Here is a 25,728-nt window from a genome sequence, read left to right as displayed (position 1 = left end):
TTACACTGTTCTGATTAATTGAGGGTTTGGTAATGACCAACCTGTTTGACAGAATTTAAAAAAAAAATATGAATTTGTTTGAGTTTTAGGGATGTTTAACTCTTCCTTTATAACGACTGTAGTATTACACAATAACTTCTTTAAAAGGTGCAAGATTTTGAAGCCCTATTCGCTGCTGCTTTATATAAAATATAAATTATTTTACCTGGACCAATTCCGTCTATAGAGACAGAGGTGATCTGATTAATTGGATTACTATTGCAGCACTAACTTTGGACCATTTAATGTTAATGTTCATTGCAGACCTGTCAACTCTCCTGTATTCACCGGGAGTCCCGTATTTTGGACCCTTCGCCCGGACATCTCCCGGGACAGATTTTCTCCCATATTCTAATGTTAAACTCCTTATGTCAGCAAACCTTTAATGTATACAAAATTCATGGCCTGTGTGTGATTAGTACGATCCCTATCATGGGAATCCTGTGGCAGGCATGCATTCAGTGGACGAGGCAAGTTCACATACTTAGGCCCCCCCCCCCGCTCTTAATTTTGTATTTTCAAATTTGAGATTTCAGTTTTCAAAAGCTCCCGTATTTTGAAAACTCAATGTCAACCAGCCAAACGGTACAATATTGTGTGTCCAGCTTTCTTGTGGCAAATACTGGATGGATAAACTTCTAGCTCCTTCTTGGAATTCCACAGCTACACCCATTTGCGCATCCTAAAAAACAAACCCTCTTGGAATGTTTTTATAATTACAATGTGTCCATTTAAAAGCAACTACAATCAAATATCCGCTAGCGTAGCGCTTCTCTTAGCCAAACATACTGGGGCATTTACAAACCGAGAGACCATGAGCTTAAAACTCCCTCCCACCAATACTTTATTACAATTTAATAATTTAGGCATTGCCAGCGGCACTTTTTAGAAAGTAGTTGCGCAGTGATATTGACGGTTCAAAGATGAATAAATATTAAAATCTAGACAGTAATAATGAAAACTCTGAGATAAGCATTTGTTTTAGGCTGTGGTTTAACAGTAAAAAAAATACTAAAACACATGTTTTATAATTACTTTTGGGATTGTTAAGGTTACGTAGGCTGAATGTTTTTTGTCCTCCCTACCAAATCTTTTTAGGTGTTTGCAATTACTTTTTGGTTTTAAGTTTGCAAATTAAGATTTATGAACTTTTTTCCAGCTGTATTTGAGCTTTTTCAATATCCTGGTTATCCAGACAGAGAAATTATGTTCTCTGGGTGATAAATGGTGTGGTGAGATAGTGGTAATATATAATAATATAGAGGTGTGCAAACTCACTGTTGAGGAAACTAAAACGATATTTAATAAACACTATACAGTACACACCTGTGCTGCTAAATGAGTACATATATTTAAAGATAACAACAGTACTTTATACTTGCTATGGTACCATTGGTACAGTAAGTCAAAATGTGGTATTAGTTTGCCAGGGACGTTAGCTGCCCTGGGTAAGGAAACTCAGAACCACTTCTTTTGGGTATGGGGCAAGAAGAAGAAATGAGAACTGCTAACATGCCAAACTAATTTTAATTTTCTAGCTGCACATGAAATAAAACTTAATGAAATGTAATTTGCTCCATTCTCGCAGGGCCCTATAGGGTTAGTTTCTGTTTCAAATTACAGTACACTTTGGGGTCAATGCATGAACTCCTTGTCTCATTCACTATACTATATGTGGGCAATTAAACTGACAATAAAAATGGTTTACTGGTTATAAGTCATTTGTTTGGCATAACTATGAAGAATGTAAGCGATAGTCCTGTATTGCTTCAATCAATATTTAATTGTGTAATAAATCCACTTGAGAAAAAAGAATGGAGTGCTTTGGAATGTTGTTACATGAGGCATAAACATTCACGGTTCGCTGTGCTGCTGTCAAACTGATCACTTGCTTTGGCAGTGTATTGTTAATGGCTTCCAACAACTGTGCAGGCTATTAACCCCCCTCCCCCCTCCCCCCCCAGATCAGCAGCACTTGGCTGTCACAATCAAAGTTCTTAAGTGTGATGATCACACAGAGAACAAGCCTTTGTAATTCAATTTTTTATTTGACAAAGTGCTGTATCCTTATAAAAAAATGTTTCAAGAACATGGTCTTGCTGTTCCAGTACATGGTCTTTTTTTGCTTTAATCCCGAGGAATCTAACTAATACGGCGGTGTTTTGGATATAATGGCTTTAAAATTCATCCAAGAACTGTGGTGGTGATCATGCAGTATTCAAGTGTCGCCCTACTTTCCTAGCACATAGATCAGTGTGTTGCCAGGTATGTTGTGAGATCATTCTCCTGCATATGAGACCAAAATGCCCTTTGGATGGGAACCTTGAGCTCCCCCATCATTGCAGCATGATGGTTCCTTTGGATTGTCTGTATTGAACCACTAGGGGCTCTTGCCACTAGTATGAAGTCAGGACTGCATTGTGTCCTTATACGTAGGGCTTCTGTTTTTCGGTATTTAGTAATTACATTTTTCGGTACCCATTTTTAGCTATTTTCGAGTTTTTTATAAACCGTTTTTGGGGTTTTTTTCAGGGCTTTCACTTTTTATATACTGTATGAAATAATTGTTTTCGGTTACTTTCCAAAATGCTTGGCTGCTTTTTTTCTGTCAAAATATGTATAGCAGTACCACGACAGAACAGTACTTCTTTCCTTTGCTGTCTTCCACAACGATGTCCCTATCTATGGTCACGGGTACATTCTTCTGGGGTTTTTGTGTGGAGGCATTTTTTACATTTTACATTTCGCCACACTTTGCAATTCTGCTTTAAATCCTCTTTAAATCCCGCTAACAAACCTCCATTCCTAATTGTAATCTCGTTTTAAATCTCGCAAGCGGAGTCTCCAATAGAAATGCAGGAATGTGCTGCCACTCAGTAATTGGGTGGGTTTAGAGTATTCACAACGAATCAATGGTACAAGTCAGGAAGGAGGGACGTTGCCCAGCTGCACATCTGTGCATCTTGGCCTGGAAATTTGCCATTCTTATTGAAACCCTATAATTTTGCTATTCTTACACTGTATTATAAGAAATACAGATATAACTGTAAAGTAAATTTCTAAGACATAACAGTCTACTTATGTTTCTTCTGGGGGTGAACTTCCTTTACTTTGAGTTTCTACTTCTCACTTGAAAATGAAATGTTACCCTAAAAGCCAGAATAACAGCGTTGTTGCATTTTCAGAGCAAGAATACACTTATGACCCAGTTGGACAATTAGGAATTACTCCCTAAATACATCCGAGAAATAAAATGAAGATCCTATAGTGAACTTCCAGGCAACCAAGTCATCAAAGATCCAAGCCCTGCAGAGCACACTTTTTTTTCACATTACAATTCTAGATTTATCTACCAGCAGTTCAGGTTATAAATAATGGCATACTGTACTAAATCTGAGTTTTAAAACCAGTAATAATTATGTCTTTCTTTGAATAGCACATACATCTTATGGGAAAAGAAAATAACAATGCAATAAAAATATGTTTTGTTGTATTGCAAAATGCATTATGAAAAATAAATATGAAATACAACACAAATGTAACATACTAGTGAGTTGACTTGGAGGCATTGCCTGCCCACACCCCACTTGTCCTACTGCTGTGTAGTAAGGTGCTCTATAATTAAAAGAATTGATCTCAATGTGAGATACGAATATTCCTCTATTCAGACTGCGAGAGAAAGCAGCATTGTTAGGGTTTGCATGGCCATGTTTGTTTTCATGTTTGAAGAAACAAGGCTGCGGTATTCCGTTTATTCAGGGCAATAAGTGCGTGCAGTTTTTCTTTTTCTTTTATTTTATCCTTGATGACACCGCTGGCACACAACGCTTAGTTTACACCCCCCCCCCCCCCCCCCCCCATACAGTGCCTATAGAAAGTCTACACCCCCTTTCAAATTTTTCACATTTTGTTGCCTTATAGCCTGGAATTAAAATGCATTAAAATATTTTTTTTTCATTTATCTACACATCCTACCCCACAATTTCCAAGTGAACAAAATATTCTAGAAATTTGTAGAAAATTAATTAAAAATTAAAACTGAAATAGCTTGGTTGGATAAGTGTCCACTCTCCTTGTAATAGCAATCCTAAATTAGCTCAGGTGTAACCAATTGCCTTCAAAATCAAACATCAAGTTAACTGGCCTCCACCTGTGTTAAATTGTAGTGATTTACATGATTTCAGGATAAATTCAGCTGTTCCTGCAAGTCAGGAGATTCTGTAGCCATGTGGCAAAAAGTTTTGTGGTCAGATGAAACTAAAATGGAACTTTTTGGCCTAAATGCAAAGCGTTGTTTCGCGCAAACCCAACACAGCACATCACCCAATGAACACCATCCCTATTGTGAATCATGGTGGTGGCAGCATCATGTAATGGGGATGTTTCTCATTGGCAGGGACTGGGGCACTTGTCAGGATAGAAGTGAAAATGAATGGAGCAAAGTACAGAGAAGTCCTTGAGGAAAACCTGCTGCCCTCTGCAAGAAAGCTGAAACTGGGATGGAAGTTCACCTTTCAGCATGACAACAACCCAAAGCACACAGACAAAGCTACACTGGAGTGGCTAAGGAACAAAAAGGTAAATGTCCTTGAGTGGCTCAGTCAGAGCCACGACCTAAATCCAATCGAAAATTTGTGGCATGACTTGAAGATTGCTGTCCATCAATGCTCCCCAAGGAACTTGACAGAGCTTGAATAATTTTGTAAAGAATGGTCAAATAGTGCCAAATCTAGGTGTGCAAAGTTGTTAGACCTATCCCAATAGACTCGTAGCTGTAATTGCTGCCAAAGGTGCTTCCACCAAGTATATAACTTTTTTTTCCTCTTAACATTGTGGCATATGGTTTGTAGATAAGTGGAAAGAATCCTCATTTAAATGCATGAAACTAAGGCACTGACAAAACAAAATGTGAAAAAAGTCCAAGGGGGTGTAGACTTTCTATAGGCACTGTATATATATATATATATATATATATATATATATATATATATATATATATATATATACACACACAGTGGCTTGCAAAAGTATTCGGTATTTTATTTTAAAACACTTAAACTCAAAATCAATTATTGTAAGGTGACATTGGTTTTATGTTGGGAAATATTTTTAAGAAAAATAAAAAACTGAAATATCTTGCTTGCATAAGTATTCAACCCCCACACATTAATATTTGGTAGAGCCATCTTTCGCTGCAATAACAGCTTTAAGTCTTTTGGGGTAAGTATGTACCAGCTTTGCACACAGTGTCAGAGTGATTTTGGCCCATTCTTCTTGGCAGATTTGTTCCAGGTTGTTCAGGTTGGTTGGACGACGCTTGTGGACCGCAATTTTCAAATAGTGCCACAGATTCTCAATGGGATTGAGATCAGGACTTTGACTGGGCCACTGTAGGACATTCACCTTTTTGTTCTTGAGCCATTCCAGTGTTGCTCTGGCCTTGTGCTTGGGATCATTGTCCTGCTGAAAGGTGAATTTTCTCCCAAGCTTCAGTTTTTTAGTGGACTGAAGCAGATTCTCTTGCAGTATTTTCCTGTATTTTGCTCCATCCATTCTTCCTTCAATTGTAACAAGATGCCCAGTCCCTGCTGATGAGAAGCATCCCCACAGCATGATGCTGCCACCACCATACTTCACTGTAGGGATGGTGTGTCTTGAGGCATGGGCAGTGTTAGGTTTGCGCCACACATAGCGCTTTGAGTTTTGGCCAAAAAGCTCTATCTTGGTCTCATCTGACCACAAAACCTTTTCCCACATCGCAGCTGGGTCACTCTCATGCTTTCTGGCAAACTCCAGACGTGCTTTCAGATGGTACTTTTTGAGTAACGGCTTCTTTCTTGCCACCCTCCCATACAGGCCAGTGTTATGCAGAGCTCTTGATATGGTTGACTGGTGCACCATTACTCCACTCCCAGCCACTGAACTCTGTAGCTCCTTCAAAATGATTGTTGGCCTCTCTGTGGCTTCTCTCACAAGTCTCCTTCTTGTTTGAGCGCTGAGTTTTGAGGGACAGCCTTTTCTTGGCAGTGCCTGGGTGGTGTGATGCAGCTTCCACTTCCTGATTATTGATCCAACTGTGCTCACTGGGATATCCAAACATTTGGATATTATTTTGTACCCTTTCCCTAATCTGTGGAATGCTCTTTGTCTTCATTTTCCTTCAGATTCACAGCCTTACCAATGATCCTTAAACAGTGGGGTTTTTATCCAGAAAATGTGACAGCAACTTTAATGGTTCACAGGTGGAGGCCAATGGTAAGGTAATTGTGTCCTTGTTAGGGCAATTTCTTTCATCGGTGCAAACTGGGAGCTTCCACAGCACAGGGGTTGAATACTTATGCAAGCAAGATATTTCAGTTTTTTATTTTTCTTAAAAATATTTCCCAACATAAAACCAATGTCACCTTACAATAATTGATTCTGAGTTTCAGTGTTTAAAAATAAAATATCAAACAGAACGAAATTTCAATGTACCATTTGTAATTCAGTAATATGAGAGAATTGGTCAGGGGTCTGAATACTTTTGCAAGTGTGTGTGTGTGTGTGTGTGTGTATATATATATATATATATATATATATATATATATATATATATAGAGAGAGAGAGAGAGAGAGAGAGAGAGAGAGAGAGAGAGAGAGACACACACTCTACTGGTCAAAAGTTTTAGAACACCTCCATTTTTCCAGTTTTTATTGAAATTTAAGCAGTTCAAGTCCAGTGAATAACCTGAAATGGTACAAAGGTAAGCGGTAAACTGCCAGAAGTTTAAAAAAAAAAAAAAAAGTTTAGGTTACCAAAAACTGAAAAATAATGTACATTTCAGAGTTATACAAAAAGGCCTTTTTCAGGGAACAAGTAATGGGTTAACAACTTACAGTTGTTCTGCAGCAATGGAAGTAAATTAAGCCTTGAAAGTTGATGCTAACAATTCCTACAGGTGTCCCAACTTTTGTTGATTACTTACAAACCCTCTGTCTGTATAAAAGCAGTGTTGGAACAGACTGTTTCTACACCCTCTTAAGCATTATTTGGACAGTATTGTACTGTATAATGGTGAGAAAAATGCAATTAACAAAGGAAGACAGACAGACCATTATAACCCTTAAAAGTGTAGGTCTTTCCTTTAGAGAAATTGCAAAGAAAGCCAAGGTGTCAGTGAGTACAGTTTCGTACACCATCAAAAGGCATTTGGAAACTGGAGGAAACTCTGACAGGAAGAGGTCTGGCAGACCCAAAGCCACAACAGAATCAGAAGACAAGTTTCTGAGAGTCAACAGCTTGCGTGATAGGCAGCTCACAGGACAACAGCTTCAAGCACAGCTTAACACTGATCGAAGTAAGCAAGTCTCAGTTTCAACTGTGAAGAAAAGACTTCGAGCTGCAGGTTTGACAGGTCGAGTGGCAGTAAGAAAGCCATTGCTAAGATGGCAAAATAAGAAAAAGAGGCTTGCCTGGGCCATGAAGCAGTGCCAGTGGACTACTGAAGACTGGAAGAAGGTCTTATGGACCGATGAATCAAAATTTGAAATCTTCGGTTCATCAATCAGGGTTTTTGTACGCCGTCGAGTAGGTGAAAGGATGGTTCCTCGGTGTGTGACACCAACTGTCAAACATGGAGGAGGAAGCATGATGGTCTGAGGCTCATTTGCTGGATCCAGAGTCGGCAACTTGCACAGAGTGAGTGGCACCCTGAACCAAAACAGCTACCACAGCATTTTGCAGCTCCATGCAATACCCTTTGTTATACGCCTAGTTGGTCAGGGGTTCATCCTACAGTAAGATAATGACCCAAAACATACCTCCAGGTTATATCAGAACTACCTTAGAAGAAAAGAACAAGAAAAGAACAAGAAAAAATCATGGAATGGCCAGCAGTCTCCAGATCCCATCGAGCTGGTTTGGGATGAACTGGACAGAAGATGAAAGCAAAGCAACCTATAAGTGCAACACATTTGTGGGAACTTCTGCAACAGTGTTGGGAAGAACTTTCCGAACAATATTTGATTTCCATTGTAGAAAGTATGCCACGAGTGTGTTCGGCTGTTATATCTGCAAAAGGTGGCTACTTTGAGTAAAAAAATTAGATTAAATTTTGTTAAACAAAACAATTCCATGATTTCTTTTTTATCTCCAATTGTTTATTTCTTCTATGCTTTAATTTCAGAGTACATTGAGACATTAAACTGCGTAAATTTAAATAAAAACTGGAAGAATGGAGGTATTCTACTTTTGACCAGTAGTGTGTGTGTGTGTGTGTGTATATATATATATATATATATATATATATATATATATATATATATATATATATATATATACACACACACACAATATTGTTATATATGTGACACATTCACAGGCATTCAATTCCAAAACAATATTCAACACGAAGCCCCCAAAAACTGCAGAACACTAACAACATACAATTTATTACAATTCAATTGTTGGTCCTGCTGTGAAATATAGATCTACCACGAAATAGTTACTTTTTAAATTTTTATTAGAGATTGATTCTGGTGAGATGAAACCACATTTAATCCCCTGCCAGAAGGGATTCTAAAATCAATATTTAAAAGCTATTTTTTAAATCAACACATTTCCAGCAAACGTGATAGTTTTATAGTTGTAACCTGTGCATGTGCGCAAGTGATTTTAACATTTTCGACACAAAACAATAAAGCAGACTATTGTGACTTCTTATAGTGTGCAAAAGTAGACAGATTCTTAACATGCTTTATTGATGGCAGAGAAGAATGTTCAAAGCTGTAAGCCAAACACTGATTCGGATATGTTACATTTCTGAATCGGATTTCTATTGTATATTTACCCTGTAACTGTTTTACCATGCACAAACCTTTACAATTTACAATAACATTGTCAGTAGCAATTCAGTTTTAATGAATGACTTAAAACAATGGATAAAAAAAACACTACTTTTAATGACCTTCCGATGGTGTCTCACTAACGTCTCTTGTAACGCATTTAGAAAGACACCAACAAATAGGCACTGCAAGAATAATCACAGCACTCAAATGTTTCATCATATACAATCTCCAACAACTCAAGCATCCTGAGAGTCATACATCTGCATAAAGTAAAACAAGTTGCATTTATTAAACTTGCATTTTAAAATTAGTATAAGCATAAAATGAAATCAAACTCAATAATTACAAGTGAATGTATTCAATAAACATGTATTCCAGCCAGTAAAAAGGTAACAAGTAATCAATCAGCAGTATAGAATGTCCATTTAGCTTTTATTGAAGTATACAGGAGTCTGCAGAAATCAAATATGAGCAATGTAAATGGCCAAACATAAGATTTCTCAAATTGCAGTGTAGTTATTTTTGTTTTCGTTTTTTTTTTTTTTTTAAATAGTATCCTTAAAAAGAATGACCAATATATTCTTGGTTGCAACTGTCCTTGCTCTATAGTCAATGAAAATGAACATTCAGTAAACAATTTTCTAAAAGGCAGTTCCCTTATATAATCAGTGATTTCTTCTCTGTCCTTATGTATACATAAACACATTTTAATAACATACCAGTCAGTGGTTATTTCACAATTGAAAACTAAAAGCACAAAAAGTTTACAGTCTTTTACAGGTAAATAAAAGATAATTTGGAATTAAATTGCATTTCCTTAAGGGCATAGCATAGTTTCAGGGTTGGTTGGTTTGTTTTTTTTTTTGTTTGTTTTTCACCTATTACATAATTAGCTTCTTACATACAAATATTGACAAAATTTGGCTTGTGCTTCAAAGCCGTCAAGTCTATTTAATAGTAACAATAATAATAATAATAATAGTTTCATGTCAGCGCAGCTCAAAGTTGGATGTCGCTGGAGTGGGAGTCTTTGCTACCACTTGGTTTGTCCTGCTCGTGAGAGGGAGGTTCCTTTGCCAAACTCAATATTGTGGCGCTCTTCTCCGAGAATTCATCACCATCTGGTTCCAACCCTTCAGGGCAGGGGAGCCTTAACAGTTCTTCACGTAGCTGGGCTGTGTGACGCTGGAAGACAATCATGAAAAACACAGAATCAACTCAACTCCACTTTCAGACATATTATTAATAAGAGGAGCTTTTTTTTTTTTTTTTTTGGTTAGGATATTGGATTTTCAGAACAGAATAAAACTCAATATCTTTTTTATTTTATTATTTAAGCCTCAGGTGTTGGTTGCTAAGTTTGAAGCACACTTCCTTCACCAGCCTCTGGTCCAGAAGGTAAAGTCGAAAATGTGATCCAACACTATCTGTATGTAGTGTGAGTACAGGGGTATGCCATGAATATTGTTTTTTGTTACATTGAAAAATCATCAATATCAGACTAAAGGCAAGGACAATTTTTTTTTTTTTTTTTGTGGCGATGTGTTTATTCTAATACAAACTGAAAAGAGATCATTACAGTATCAGGCTTGCAAGAAGTTTTATATTGATGACTTATCTAATGTGAAATGCTCGTAGAATGACCCTGTAGCCTGTTATAATGGAATGTTACATGCGTTTGCTGGAAATAACAGAAAGTATTGTCAATATAAAAGTCAAGCATCACAATTCAAATTTTGTAAAATCGTGTTCTCTGCTTTCACAAGACATTTAGTCTATTAAAAAATATCAGTATTTTAAAAATGCAAGTGTTCTTTCATTGACTTTCAAACCAAATTAAACTGACTTAAATCAGCTATCTGCACAGCTCACTCTGTTCAGAAGATACTTATGAGACTGTCATAATTGTAACAGAAGCATGAATCAATCTTGACAGGTTACAGAAAAGAGATGACAGTTTGTAATGTGTCCCAAGTTGGCAATTTAACCTCAACTAACTAAAGAATTGGTAAATTGCATGGGAAGTCATGAAAACCTGAACAGGATTTATTCTGAATCTCCTATTTGCTTTTAATGCAATTATCAACAGCTCCTTGACATCCTTCAGTTTTCAACAGTTTTTGCTGTTAACCAAAGCTTAGATTACTCTAGTTCAATATGATTTTATTTATTAACATTTGTTATATTTTTTTCCCAGCTGTTTGAGTGTGTTAGGTATTGTTTTGTGCACAGCACAAAGCATTTAAACATCATTAGCTAGTTTCTGTACTTTTGTATTCCTCTCATGCAGCATGCTGGGATCTATCAGGGTAGGACCGGGGCAAGAAGGTAATGCATCCAATAACTGTCTTGGGATATCCTGGATATACTTTAAATCAAATAAAAAAAACAAGGTCTGCTTTGCATACCTAACTGTAACTAATGCATCAACCCAGAAGCCCACTACCAGAAAGACTAACATTTGTCCCGAATATCCCAAAACAATGCAAATAACCCCAACTCTTTAAATTTGTGTTTTGTTTTTGTTACCTTCAGAGCAGCTGCATGATGAGACATGGTCCGACCGACCCGCTTATCACTGCTGTGCTGCTGAATGTCGGAAATCCATTCCTCACATTGGATCATTATCTCCGCTCTCTTCAAGTAGAAGTGTTTTTGTATCACCTGGGGGGGGGGGGGGGGGGGGAATCAAAATGATAAATCAGCCCAGCCATCAATCAAAAAGCCAAGCATCGGCCTGTCAAACAACAAAATAGGTCTGGTACTCCAAGTGTCTTTATAATCCAGACACAAACCATGCAGTTTTAATGGCTGTAAAATAACCTGATTTTTCACAAACAGGAGCACAAATTCCTAAAACCCCTTTGTGACTTTTGTAAGAAAATAATAATACAAAGAGAAAAAAAAATGCTCACCCAGTAATGTCCACCAGGTGTAACCTCTGGAGTTTATGGCATATGCAAGTCAGCTTACATTGCTGCAAAATCTACTGAATAGGCCAGCCATAAATTTGAATTCCAAGGTAAAAACATTTTCATGACTCATTCCAAACTTTCTAACTTTTGGAGTTCACACTTCAAGCACACAGTTCAATTGAGCCGGTAACGAAATATCAACATAGCGCCTGTGGTGAACTACAGAGAAAACTTGGTTTGTTAAGGCATTGTTTCGATTGAGATCTGCTCTACATTTTACAGGCAAACATGTTCTCACCAGGAAAGCAGATTTTATGTGCTTTGGGGTTCACTGTAACTTGATTTTGATCAAAAGGCTCCTCTAAGGATTGTTATTTGGCATTTTTTTTCCTATTTCTTCAGAAAATATAATTGCAAAAGCTGCAGGTCTCTTATGAATCAATGCCCTCCCCACAAAGCATACACCCGATTCATATCTTTCAAACCCAAGTGTTGATTAGTCTCCTACCCTTAACAGATGTCACACAGGGCCTTGCCCATCAAGATAGCAGGAAGATTGCTTGCAACAAAGGACAGAAGTTAAAACAGCCACGGACATGCATCAATCCCGCTGGCAATAAAACTGGAACGTTGTAGCTCTGTGCCAATCTTGCTGATCTCCGATGATGTAAAAGTTGATGTTCCCTAGCAAATGTCTCCAAGCATAATGTGGAGTGTGACAACTCTACTTCATTTTCAATTCTTATAAATATTTTGTTTTAATGAGCTCATCAATTTGCAAACATAATTGACTTCATGCTTTACCTGTTTTTACAGCTTCTGGAACACATGATTTATTTCAGTGTTTATTCTCCTGGAAATGATTAATCTCATGTGGTTATACCAATTATATAGAGTACTCCACACTGTAGTGTACAAGGGATTATTTTCTCATTCCATATTTTAATAAATTCGCTAATACCTTATAAACATTTTTCTAAACGTTTTGCTTCTCATATTCTGTATGGGGAAGAAAACCAGTGATAGTTTTGTAATTTGAGTCACCCCCCCTCCCATAAAAAATAATGACCACCGACGATTCTCTACCTTCCTAGCAGACGGTTAAAGTTACCAATGTCAACAGGGATAAGTGCACACTCCAGAATCCATATCTCTGAATAGATTAATTTCATTAGAAAGCCCCTTTACACGAAACAATTAATCAACCCATAAATTATTAATTCTGACAGCTTCATAAAAATCATCCTGTGTACTCAGCTTCACTATGTGTGATGCAACTTTTGAATGGTTTCCTAAATATTAATTTGGGAACACATCACAAATCCTAGTAAGTACATTTAATTTAAAACTGAATCATCTTATCCACAAATGTTACAGCTCAACAAAAAAAAAACAAGCAATATTTATTTTACTCGGAGCCCCCTGGTGTATTAAAGTATAGGATACTGCCACCTGGCATTGCTAATGCAATTGTTCAGAAATACAAAAGTCAAGTTTAGCAGTACTATAAAAACCCACCTTGCCTGTATTAGTGGTACTGGTGCCAGTCAGTGTGAGATTTGAGCTTGTCTGGTACTGCAAAGCAGATCAGTATAAGGCTCAGTGTTTGAATGGGAGAGTCACAGGTTGTCTGCTCCTTGGAGCTAATTTCTGTACTTCTTCAATGCTGTAAATTTGGAAAACCCAGCTTCGCACAAGTATGTCAAAGCAAAAGATAGGTGCACTTTCACTGCATCAGTACAGCTCTGGGAATTCCTCTGCAACTGAGAGCCAGAAATTTGGGAGAGAAGAGGTGCCAAAACGTTGTTTTAACCTGTTGTCGCATTTCAACTCAATTAGCTGTTCTTCCACCTCCACTGAAAGACTGGTTGAACCAAAAGAAGTGATGAATGGATCACAAACCCAGGCAAGTGGGCTGCTATCTTCTTGGAAGCAGTCACTGAATTGTTCTTTCAGTCCTGTCACATGTTTAGCAATGGGTGTTTTCATATCATTGTAATCCACAGTGCCACCACAATAATGAATGAAATCTGAAAATGTGGGAAACATGTCGAGATTTCCATCTAATAGTCAAGAGGCCGGAACGTTCAGGTTTTGAACAAAAGCAGCCGGAGAAACCACAGGAAACTCCTTCAAGAGTTCAATGTGGTTTACTCACTGCACTGTGGTACGAGACCTGCCTTGCTCTGAAAAGCGATCTCCGTTCATCATTTGAAAATACTGTATCTCAATTAAAGTCAAAGTGACACCCCAATGAAATGACATAAATAGCATTGGGAAGAACTCATTTAAGCTGAAACCCCATTATCAGTATCCCGATTAGGTGGCTCACTGCAGCCCCCCTAGAAAGTTTCACATGCCCCCCACCAGCCCGCTGCTTTAGGGAATATACTGTCCTTCTTAGTAAGCATATATTCTTCAATGCGAGCAGAGATCCTATCGGGGCTAACCTGAGAGGACCACAGATTTTATAATTCAGTCGGATTGCCCAAATAGCTGCAACGGAAATATGGGCAATGACATAGAATATACTGGTGCAGCCCTACATGTATTTTGTTATCTCCATGTTTAGATAAACAACAGGTTCCTAACAAGGTTTCATAACCTTGACATTCTGCGAGAGAAAAAAACGAAATACCTGTACCTATTGAGGTCATCTTCAGCCAATGCAATTTCAAACCGCAAAGCTCAAAACTAGAAGTTTTTATGCGATTACCAAACCAGATTGTAAAAAACCCCCCAAAAAAACAACAAAAAAAAACCCCACTATATATTCTTTATATACATTTTCTATGAAGTCCTATTCTTTTGCTACCAAACTGTACTAATATCACAGTGCAAAACCCTGAAGTCAGATTTTGAATAAACTTCCTGTCAATATGAATTTTGGATTAAAGTGCATTCACCCTAACATGAAGTGACTTTTTTTTATTGTTTAGGTTGTATGACATATAGCTGTGAGAGACACAGACCAAGGAAAGAATGAACAGCTTTTTTTTTTCTTCTGTTGCCATGGAAACCCTGGTGGCTATGGAGCAACAACCAAGATTCTAAACCTCCTCACAAACTGTCACCCAAGTCAGAGAGAGTATCACAGGGTTCCCCTCGGTAAAAAGGATTGCAAACACCCCCCCTGCATCTATTATTAACTGCGCAGCCTAAAGCTTCTACATTCCAGCACTGTAGGTCTCACTTGAACTGCAACCTACTGTGCCTGCATCCTGCTTTTCAAGTGCTTTTAGATAAAAAGTAGCCCTATAATCAGATCAATCTGGAGCTCCAGGGACTGACACAGAGTAGCTAGACAATTTGACAAGTAGATCTGTATGTTACCTTGAAAACACATTGTACAACCTGGTTGCATGAGCTCTAATGTGTGCAATTAAAACTCCTGGTCAGTCAACAAATCCCCCCAAAAACCATAAGGAATGGGAGGTTTTTTGTCTGATGTCAAAGGGAATACTTGTCCTTACGTATTTAACTTTGATGCAACACCGTAACATGGAATGAAAATTAGTATGGAATGAAAACTAATTTCCAGGAATTTGTGACGAGGAAAAAAGTTTTCAGTTCAGCACATTTAATTTAGTCCTAACTGCTCCACTTGAAGTGAACTTATCAGCTGCTTGAATGGCTACTGCAATACATTCTCATGTGACAAATGAAAGGATGCTTCGATTTGTTTTTGTACATGAAGCAGATCTACCTTAACCCAATGATGTACTGTCTTTTTTCTTTGCTTAACTGAGCATATTTTGCCATTTTCTGCTCCCTTACATTCAGGAATAACAAACTTGTGCCTATGCTACCTATATTTATAGTAATTATGGACCCTCACCTGTTTACAATAATTGGTGACAAAAGGTTAATTAGGCAACATGGTAGTTAACTCAGAGAACATCTAACAAAGACACTTGTATACTTACGCCAGTGTTCTAACACCGTGTTATACACATTTCAGACTTAACTGACTTGGGCTTCAGACTGAAATCCCCTTTTCAGCTTATATAAGTACACGTATCATATAATTAAATATTAAGTGTTTATAGACAAGTTTATACAATTAAAAGCATAGATAATCATGAAAAACCTGGTTTCAACCAAGGTGTACTCAAACTTTTGACTGGTACTGTATATACACACATATTTTATATATATATATAGTGTATATAGTGTGTGTATATATATATATATATATATATATATATATATATATATATACATATACACATATTACATATACACACATACACACATACACACACGAGCCAGCTCACAGTACAACCAGCAGGAAGTGCTAGTGGCAGGCTTAAACCAAGCCGGTCCACACAGCAGGGTACAGCTGGAATGATCCTTGGCTGGCTTGGAATCAGCCTGCCATGAGTTTGAGGAGTTCATTGAATGATAGGCAACACGTGCTGCTAGTATAGGCCACAGTAGAGATCCTTTCTAAAAGGTTTATTTTCTGTGTTCAGGAGATGGCTTGAATCGCCTGTACAGAGTGGTGAAGGGCCATATAAACCTGGAAGTGTCTCATTGGAAGAGAAGTATCTGAGGTAAGATGAATGACTTGGAGCCTGGGGACATTGCTGCAAGACTACTAAGAACAGTTTGTGTTTTGTTTAGTTTTTTTACTTTTGGAAAAAGACCTGCCTCCAGTATTTATTAGTTTTGTTGTTTGTTTGTAATTCTTTGCTTTTTGATCCTTTGTTGCGGCAGGCCGCTATTAAAATAATATTTTCTTTTAAACTTTGTTGTCCGTGTCCTTCGTGTGTAACCAACTCGCAACATTTGGTACGAGAAGTGGGGCACTGTGACATAAATATAATGGGTTCTAGTTGTAAATCTCCCTCCCGACCTGTGAGGGCACTAAGTAGCGAAAAGGGAAGTTTTTGGACGGGCTTGCCTGACAGTTCGTTTCCATGGTCGGGAAGTCGGTCAGCCTGGAAGGCGGCGAGACTCCGGTGCAGGAACATATTGACCCGGAAGGTAAACGATGTAGCAGCTGTAGGCAATAGAGACAGCTGCAATCGTTTACCAAGGGGTCATGCGTGATAGCATAAAGGGGACGGAGAATCGTAAATCTTTTCCTTCGCTTGGTTTTTGTGTGAGAAAGTGGAAGGACCGTGAGAGACGCAGAGAAAGTGTTGTAAAAACATTTGTTTCGTTTGTTTGTTTGTGTCTGTTTAGTAACTGTCTGTGTATCACTAGACGGCTAAGCACGTATCCGGAGCTTTCACCTAGGGCCAGCACTAAACTGGAACAACACTGCACTTCAGTCACTGTTTAAAATTGTTATCACCGACCACAAGCACTACAGCACGCACACGGACTGGTGACTGTGCATTGTATTATTGTGGGGTGGATAATGTGTGTTATTATTTGGTTTGCAAAACCATTTATATAATTTCCCTCTGTGCTTTACACATTGGTGTGTATTGCAGGAGGTTTATTGTTTGGTCGCCAGACCGGGAACTACAGAAAAAAAAAAGCACCCTTTTCTAAAATGGATTATAATTGTCTGCCTGTGATTATTCCTGCACTGCATCACCCCTGCACCTGTTCGCTATCAGCAGCCACTTTGCCACAGGCACACACTAGAATGAAGGGAACTGACCAATGCCAAGCAGGGAGTGCGGATGCCATGCCTCAGAGCGGGACCCCCGAACTACTGCAACAACTACTGATGGCACTTAAACAACTGCAACAGCAGTTTCAAGAGACAGTGGTCCGGTGCTTAACGCTGAAGAGGACGGCTCGGCCGAGCCAGCTCCTCCAGAAGATGACTGCCGAAGACGATGTGGACAGCTACTTGTTGGCATTCGGGCAGACTGTGGAACATGAAGGCTGGTGCAAAGAACGGCCAAGTATTATAGTGCCTTTTCTGGCAGGCGAGAGTCAGAAGGTATACTATGACTTGGACTCTGGGTCGGCCAAGGATTATGTTCAGCTGAAGGCCGGAATCCTGGCTCGGCTTGGAGTCACTACAGTGTACCGGCGAGACAATTCCAAGATTGTCGATTTGAAGAGGAGAGACCGCCCTGGTCTCAGTTGTTCAACCTGTTGCATCTAGCCAGGAAGTGGCTGCAACCCGAGGTCAATATGTTCAACCAGGTGGTGGAAATGCTTGTGCTGGACAAAATCATCCAAGGTCTGCCACCCGCAGCTAGAGCGGGTAAGAGAAACTGATCCTTCCACACTGAATGGGTTGATTGCCGCCTTGGAAAGGTACTGGGTCGTCCCGGTTCCAGGGCAGCAACCCACCAGCACCCGTCCCTGATCAAGAAGAAGAGAGTTCCACACCTGTAGGACCTGGACTTATCGCTGCGGGAAACCGGGACATATCGCATGCCACTGTCGTCAGGGAGCACTGGAGGTGATGGATGTTGATCGCGTGCATTTCTGTTTATCCGTACAGCTGGCGCACAAGCTGCTGTGCACTGTCTAACTGTTATAATGCATGGTGTTCAACTCGTGTTGCCTGCATTACTGTGCATGATCAAGCAAATGTACCTGTCTTTTCCCAGGCAGAGTGTACTGTGAGCGCCACCCGCTCAACCCCCCTATTCTCCTTTTTCGCTGGGTTTTAATAGAAAGTTGCCTGTGTTTTTGAGGTCCAATAATATTAATAGTTACGGAATACACTTTACATAAACCAATCAGAACCCAGAGTGCCCAGGGATAGCAACCGTTGTCTGGGACGTTAATAAAAACTTTTGACCCCACAAAATCAGAGGCAGTCAGATGAATGAGGCAGACTAACACAACGTGAGACAGTTCTTTCTGTACCCTTTTAGCCAGTACAGTATTAGGAGACTCTTACTTTTATTATTTTCTTTTCTAGCAGGAAGTATAAAAGAAAGTATGTTTCTGTAGTTGTGACAAGGAAAAGACCGTGATAACCTTGTCATCTGGCGATTTTATTTTCTTTAAAGTGTGCAGTATTCTTTGCAAGGCAACTTTAAAAAGAACTGTGACTTGTTAATTCTGGGATAACATTACGGGACTCATCTACCAGAGAGCATTTAGTCAGCGCTGGTTTTTCCTTTTCTTCAGGGAACTTAACTTTTCTTCTATTCGTCTGGAGCCTGGCTGTTAACGGTTCTGCTGTAGTTGCTGTCTGATCATCCGGACCCAGAGAGAGAGAGACGGTGTCGTGAATGAACGGGTTATTCTAGTTGTTTTGTTTATTTTTTTAACCTCCATCATTTTTTTTAGTATGTACAGTTAATTTTGTAATCAAGTCCTTGGTGAACTGTAAATCATTTGCCATATGGGGTGAAGACGAACATAATTAGTTATTGCCCACTGTGACCAATTATTTATTTATTTATTTTCTGGGTAAAGGAGGAAGTTTTAGTATTTTTTTTTTTATTGTTGGTCTGTGCTGCTGGAGATTTTTTTTGAGCCCTCTTAGGAAATGTGTTTAATGCGAAAGGCAGAAGGGGATTGTGTTTTGTTGTTGGGGTTGTTAACATTTTTGTGGATTACAAAGTTTTAAAATACCTTCTGGGACCTCCAACTGTTTTCTTCTCGTCAAGTGCACCAACTATACAGATAAAGTTAAAGCGCTTTAATTTAATTAAGTTTTCGTTGTTGATTTTACTGTTTGAAATTACTGTGTGTGTGTGTGGTCTTTTTTTTTCATAAATCGTCACTTGTGTGGTATTTTTCTTTGCCCCGTGCAACAGGCACTTTAAATGCTTCTGAAGTTGTTTGAGTAGTTCTTGCATTAGAAACAATTTGTTGATTGATTTTCATATTATTTTTTCTGTCAGTAAATTATATTTTATATGCAGTATTGTGTGTGTCTTTCAAACCCTGTGATAACCTATTGTTTTACATTAGCCTATGTGTAAATACACTGTATAAATGCACTACATTTTTTGTATTTTATTTATTTTTTAAGGCCCATATACAGTAATTTTTACCTTCATCGGGTCCACATGATGTACATACATTATTATGAAGTAGTACACAACTTTCAGGGCAACAGGTCACCAACATTTCTTGAGCGAAATTGGTCTTCTAGGTGTGATTTGCCAAATAGTTTGGCAGCAAATACTGCTGGATTTACAATAATTGAAAACAAGGTCAATAAGTTACTGGACCGCAGCAAACAAGTTCATATTAGCCCTTGTTTGTCTGTGCCCTACAGGCAGAGCAACCAGGGTGGGGTTACTTACTATATATATATATATATATATATATATATATATATATATATATATATATATATATTATATATATATATATATATATATATATATATATATATATATATATATAATATAAATGGAAGTATATGGTAAAATTTTTTGGGACACCGTGGCTTACATAAGTAAAAAATTTCATGAAGTATTGCTGGAAAATACACCTTTGGCAAAAACAAATGTCTTGGCATACAGAAAGCTTTTTATCATCCTGAATTGTTTTTCCCACTACTAAAATCTCTTTTGGATTTAGGTATTACATTGGTGATTAATACATGGTTTAAATTAATTAAAAAAAAAAAAAAAAAAAAAAAAAAAAAAAAAAAACAGGACAGGCTCTAGGATTGACATGTTCACATATTTCTAAAAAAAAACAAACCCTTCATTTTTTATTAAGATTGTGTGTACAGTAGCCTGTATTGCGTTGCCAAAAACTAATAGATTTACTGCCCTCAAAATATTGTCATAATTGTATTTCTCTTTGTTTCAGGCTGCAATTAGGTGAAATTAAATTCAGCACAGAAATCAACTTGGGATAGTTAGTATCAGTCAGCACCTCACTTTCTCAGAGAAATAATTTCCACCAATTACTTTTGCTCTGATTTCCTCCCGAATTTAACATTTCCAATTATTTTTTTCCCCCTCACCACAGCAATCCACCACAGAGCTCAGGAGAACTGAAGGTTCAGTGGGTGACCTCCTATCCCACAACAAGGCCAGCTTTCTCTTTTACACCCAACTCAAGCGTGAATTTCAGCTAGCTACCGGCCTCTGGAGAACACCAGCCAGCCCTGCAGGTGTCTGCCTGAGCTCCCTAGGCACCTAGCTGGTAGAGTCTGCTGTAGAGCAATGAGGAGAAACCGTCCCTGTCGGTTTTGCCTCCCAGAGTCAATGTGATGGTCCCTCTGGAATCCTCAGCGAAGACCAGCGACTTTGCACAGCCAGGACACCAACCCCTGACTGTATGACACCCTGCAAACCATGTGGCTGGTCTATTTCTAATGCGATTGAGATCAAACAGAAAAATCCCTTATGAGAATTCCCAAAAAAGCTACAGTAAGAATTATAAACCAGTTTGTAAACGACTGTCCTTGGGTTATGTAATTTGCAAAAGAAAAAGTGTGAATCAAAGCTGTTGTGCAAATAGCAAAAGTAAAGAAACAGAAATAATAATAAAAAATAGTAAGAAGAATGTTGTGGGTATTCTGGCTTTTAAATCCATTAACTTATATAACTAAAAACGAAACACATGTTACAAAAAAATATATCTCTGAAAATTTCTATTTAGCTTCTAACTTTAGCCTACCCTAGATGTTTTGACAGTTGGTATTGAAGGTTTTCTTTTCATTTTCATTTTTTTTCAAAATTGTTCCATTCAAGTTTTACAACTGTATACTGCTACCGAATACAATAAGCTATTAAAGGCATGTACTGTTATGCTGAAATATTCTCCCTTTTGATTAACTCACAGACCAGATTCATGCTTTGACTTTATTCATCACCTCTACTCCATACATTTACGTTCACCGCACAACAATAGAATTAATATTAATTAATAATTTTCAGGTAACTGTGGATGCAAGGCCATATCATAATAATAACAATCATGCTTTGTCCAGAAGTACACTTATTTTGTTCATTGAACTGTTTGAATCTAATAATTCAGGAAGGTTAAAAAAAAAAAAAGAGGAACCATGTTTATTTGAAAAGCCAGGATTATTATTATTATTATTATTATTATTATTAATAATGTATTTTAGTTTTTTAAGTTTTATTTTCCAACCGTGCAGATATTAGTGTGACACTGGAACTATTTTTGTAAGATAGGGAAGCAGAATGTCATTTCACTTTGTTTTTACTTCATTTATTTATTTTGGTACTGTATGCCAAATAACACTATGTAACACAATTTTTGTTCCTGGGTAGTAAGTGTTATTTCCTAATTGCTTATGCCTCAAAAGTATAGAAAATGGCTATTATTCCCCACAAACTTTGCTTTTGTGACCAGGACAGTTATATTTCAAAATATCACTATTTCCAATGAGAAAACGGACAAATGTGTGTCTTTTTGTTCACATAAAGTCAGAAAAAAACAACATATGAATCCAAATTAACATGTATTTATACTAAAGTAATACAAAAATGACTATAAAAGATTTAGAAGTGAGTAGTTTTTCGAGATTTACGATTATACTGTAAATTTACGAACGAAAAGACACACATTCACCCGTTTTCTCACTGGAAATAGTGATATTTTGAAATATCACTGTCCTGGTCACAAAAGCAAAGTTTGTGGGGAATAATAGCCATTTTCTATACTTTTGAGGCATAAGCAATTAGGAAATAACACTTACTACCCAGGAACAAAAAAAAAAAAAAAAAAAATTGTTATACGGTGTAATAAATAAATAAAGTGGTTTGAACATGAATTGTTTCTGAATTGTCCCTTATCGAAACTCTGCACGGAAAATACATATTTACTGAAAAAGAGCAACTTGTTAAGGTGATGTGTAATAAAAATAATAAATAACAATAACTTGAAACAAACCATGCAGCTACTTCACAATAACTTAAGACCATGAATGCATCTCGGGCAGGCAGTGAGTATAGCTAGAAAGCTGTGCGCGGTGATGGGCTGCAACAGGTCTTGCGATGGTGGTCTGTCGCAGTAAAGGTGTCCCACGATGGAGGGTTTGTGCTGTAGTGGGTCAAGCTGTGGTGGGTTAGTGGTAACAGACGCGCAGTCATGTCCTGTAACCCTAATTCTGCGTAGAAACAGTCCAAAACTAGAAGCAATGTCCAGTCTCACTTAGTCAGGATTGGCATGGAGACTACAGAGGGTGGAACTTGTTATCCACTCTTTTGAGTAATTATACCACTCAGAGACCAACTACACTGGGATTTATCTGGTTCCCACATGTTCCCCATGACTACAGAGTATCAGCCTGTGTGCCACCTTCCTTGTAAAAGCCATTAGAAGCATCACAGTTGTAGAGGCTAAAACTAACTGATCACAATCTGTCTATATTACCCAGTATCAAGGACAAGAAGAAACAAACCTAGATGTAAAGGATATGGTCCATCTAGAACTGTTAATAAATGAGCAGGGTTTGAGCAGCACAAACTGTTGGATATTACTGTTTCCTACAAAATTCTGATGTGTCAAAAAATGATGTCCTAATCAAGATGTAGCACAATTGGATAAGCGATTCTTGAAATACATTTATCACATGAGCCTCCACTATTTCCACAGTGGGGGATAATAATACATCCCTCACTTGCAAATCCCTATTTGCTGTCGCTATCCTAACTGTTTCAGCAGAATCCTGGAATTGCAGTACTTCAAACAGAGAATCAGAGAACCCTGTTAATCACCTAGGCTAGCTAGTGTCAATGCTGTGGTTAAACACAAATTAATCTGGCAAAAAGCGACACTTCCACCAAGCAGCCTGTACCTCTCTGAAGCAGGGAGAAGGATTGCGGATTTGCTCCAGCATGGCCCACTTCACTGTGGCTTGTCGAATGTTTCCATCGTACTCTCTGGAGCTCTGCGTTCCGCTGGGTGTGCCTCTTGATCTCTCATATCCCGGCTCATTGAAGTAGGGCTCTGCTACCAGAATGAGAGACTGCACTGACACCAAGACCTGAGGAAAAGGGGTGGGGGATGGGTGGAAAGTTTTAATTAATAATTGACTTCATGGTTAGTAACTTAACGTCCTATTATGATCAAGCCATAATCAAGCATTTTAAACTGCATGCATATCTTTAAAACTTGCAAATACATATTTTTTCTGAAGTGTCCAACCTTCTCATTTCCTGAAATGTTTAAAAAAAAAAAAAAAAACTGACATGAAACAAATAAAACTGAAACAAAACAGTATTATTGTATATTAACCATAGAGCTTGTTTACCGTGCTGTGCACTGTAGAATACTTAAGATGCCATCTCTGTTGCACACACACCACCACTCACTTACGGTACCACACATCCTGGCAATAGCAAGCACGACAACACTCCACGGCATCAGGAAACATGTAACCCAGCAACCACAACAGCACTGAACATTGCTTGGCATGTCGAAAAATATGGGGGTCAGATCAGCATTTCTGATCTGTCCAAGCTGGTACTGTTTGTTAGATATGCTGAAATTGTAACGTTTCTCTTGGAATTCCTCAGGAAGTTTTGTTTTTTCTCAGTAGTAAGTCACGTTTGTACTGCTTGTGTATTCGGGCAGACACCTTTGTTGTCTTTTTCTGGCAGTCAGCCACATTGCTGTTTGTGTACTCAGGTAATCACGTCTTTTGTTGTTGATATTTTAATACACTCATTATACTGTACTCTAATTTAAGACGCAGGCTATTTTTGAGAAGCAAAAAATTGTTAAAAAAGCATCTCTTAAATTCGAAGGAATACGGTGTGTGTGATATATAATAATATTATATATATATATATATATATATAGATATATAAGCATTCAGTGGTTTGCAGAAGTATTCACCCCCTACCAATAATGTCACATTTTGTTGAATTACAAATATAGTATGCACAGTTTTTCAAACAAACCTTTTTTATTCAAAGCTGTAGTGGTTAAACTGAACACTATTATATGAGTTAAATGTCAGCAAAACTTGCAAAGAAAATGTACAAAATGAAAATTACTGGTTGCTAAAGTATTCAGCCCCTTAAGTTAGTATTTGGTAGAAGCACCTTTTTGGATAGGTCTCTACTAGCTTTGGACAGCAGGAATGGTGAAATTCTTGCCCATTCTTCACAGGGAAAATTGCTCCAGTTCTGATAAGTTTGTTGGGGATTGTTGATGGACTGCAATCTTCAAGTCTCACCATAAATTTTCGATTGGATTCAAGTCAGGACTTTGACTGGGCCACTCAAGAATATTAATTCTCTTCCTGTTCAGTGTGACTCTGACTTTCGCTATGTGCTTCAGGTCATTGTCCTGCTGAAATGTGAATTTTACTTACTGAGATTCTATATGCATTTGTTAACTCAATGTGGAGTAGTTTGTGTAGATTCTACATGTAAAGTTTAATTTGAAAGTGTCGTGGAGTACGCGCAGGTGCCAACAAACCTTTGCAGGGGGGTGAATACTTCTGCAAAGCACTGTATGTATGTTTCTGAGAAGGTTACAAAAATGTGTACAAAAATGAAGGTTGATAAGAAAATAAATAAATAAAATATATACATGTTACACTTTTGTGATTTGAGCATTTACAAATGATCAAATAACGAAATTAAAGGTTATCTCAGTCAAATGCAAAATACCAAACAAGCAAAGAACGAAACAGAAAAGAACAGACAGTTTCTTTAGTCTTTGAGTAAGCGATATAATCAAATTGCTTACTCAATAAGATGCAAGGCTTAATTCGGGATGAATTCTTAATACTGATTAAATTACTATACGCACAAGGCAGGGGAAACACGGAAGAATACACGCATCATGTTTTCAATTAACATCCTGCCCCTAGCAGAAAAATTGTTTTTATCTTTATTATACAAATTGATTTAAAGGAACAAGACAGCAGTCGTTGCATTCTGTGTGCATTCCAGTGCTGATCCAAAGTCATGCCGTTTCACAATTTACGAAAAAACCATCCCACCAACTGCAGCTTTGTTAGAAACCCAACAACTACTTCTGACTCCACAGAAGAATGTAGTAATAATTGTGAATCAAAATACAAGTACACAAGCAGCACCAAATGGTAGAATAATCAGTACTT

The 25,728-nt window shown here is 37.9% G+C and overlaps 1 protein-coding gene across 9 annotated transcripts in view; it reads right to left on the bottom strand.

The window, feature by feature from the left end:
- Positions 1–9,280: 9,280 nt before the first annotated feature.
- LOC121315672 (baculoviral IAP repeat-containing protein 6-like) overlaps positions 9,281–25,728 on the bottom strand; it is a 148,264-nt gene continuing 131,816 nt past the window's right edge. For all 9 annotated transcript variants that reach the window (XM_041249960.1, XM_041249962.1, XM_041249961.1 and 6 more), the window contains 3 exons: positions 23,449–23,637; positions 11,395–11,529; positions 9,281–10,050 (listed from right to left, as the gene is read on the bottom strand). In XM_041249960.1, coding sequence (XP_041105894.1) covers positions 9,865–10,050; positions 11,395–11,529; positions 23,449–23,637 — 510 coding nt within the window. In that variant the 3' untranslated portion in view covers positions 9,281–9,864. The remainder of the gene's footprint in view (positions 10,051–11,394; positions 11,530–23,448; positions 23,638–25,728) is intronic.

Source organism: Polyodon spathula, chromosome 5, assembly GCF_017654505.1.
Source record: "Polyodon spathula isolate WHYD16114869_AA chromosome 5, ASM1765450v1, whole genome shotgun sequence".
Classification (NCBI taxonomy): domain Eukaryota; kingdom Metazoa; phylum Chordata; class Actinopteri; order Acipenseriformes; family Polyodontidae; genus Polyodon; species Polyodon spathula.
Note: the sequence above shows the minus strand (reverse complement) of the source record. Positions and strands in the feature narration are given on the sequence as shown.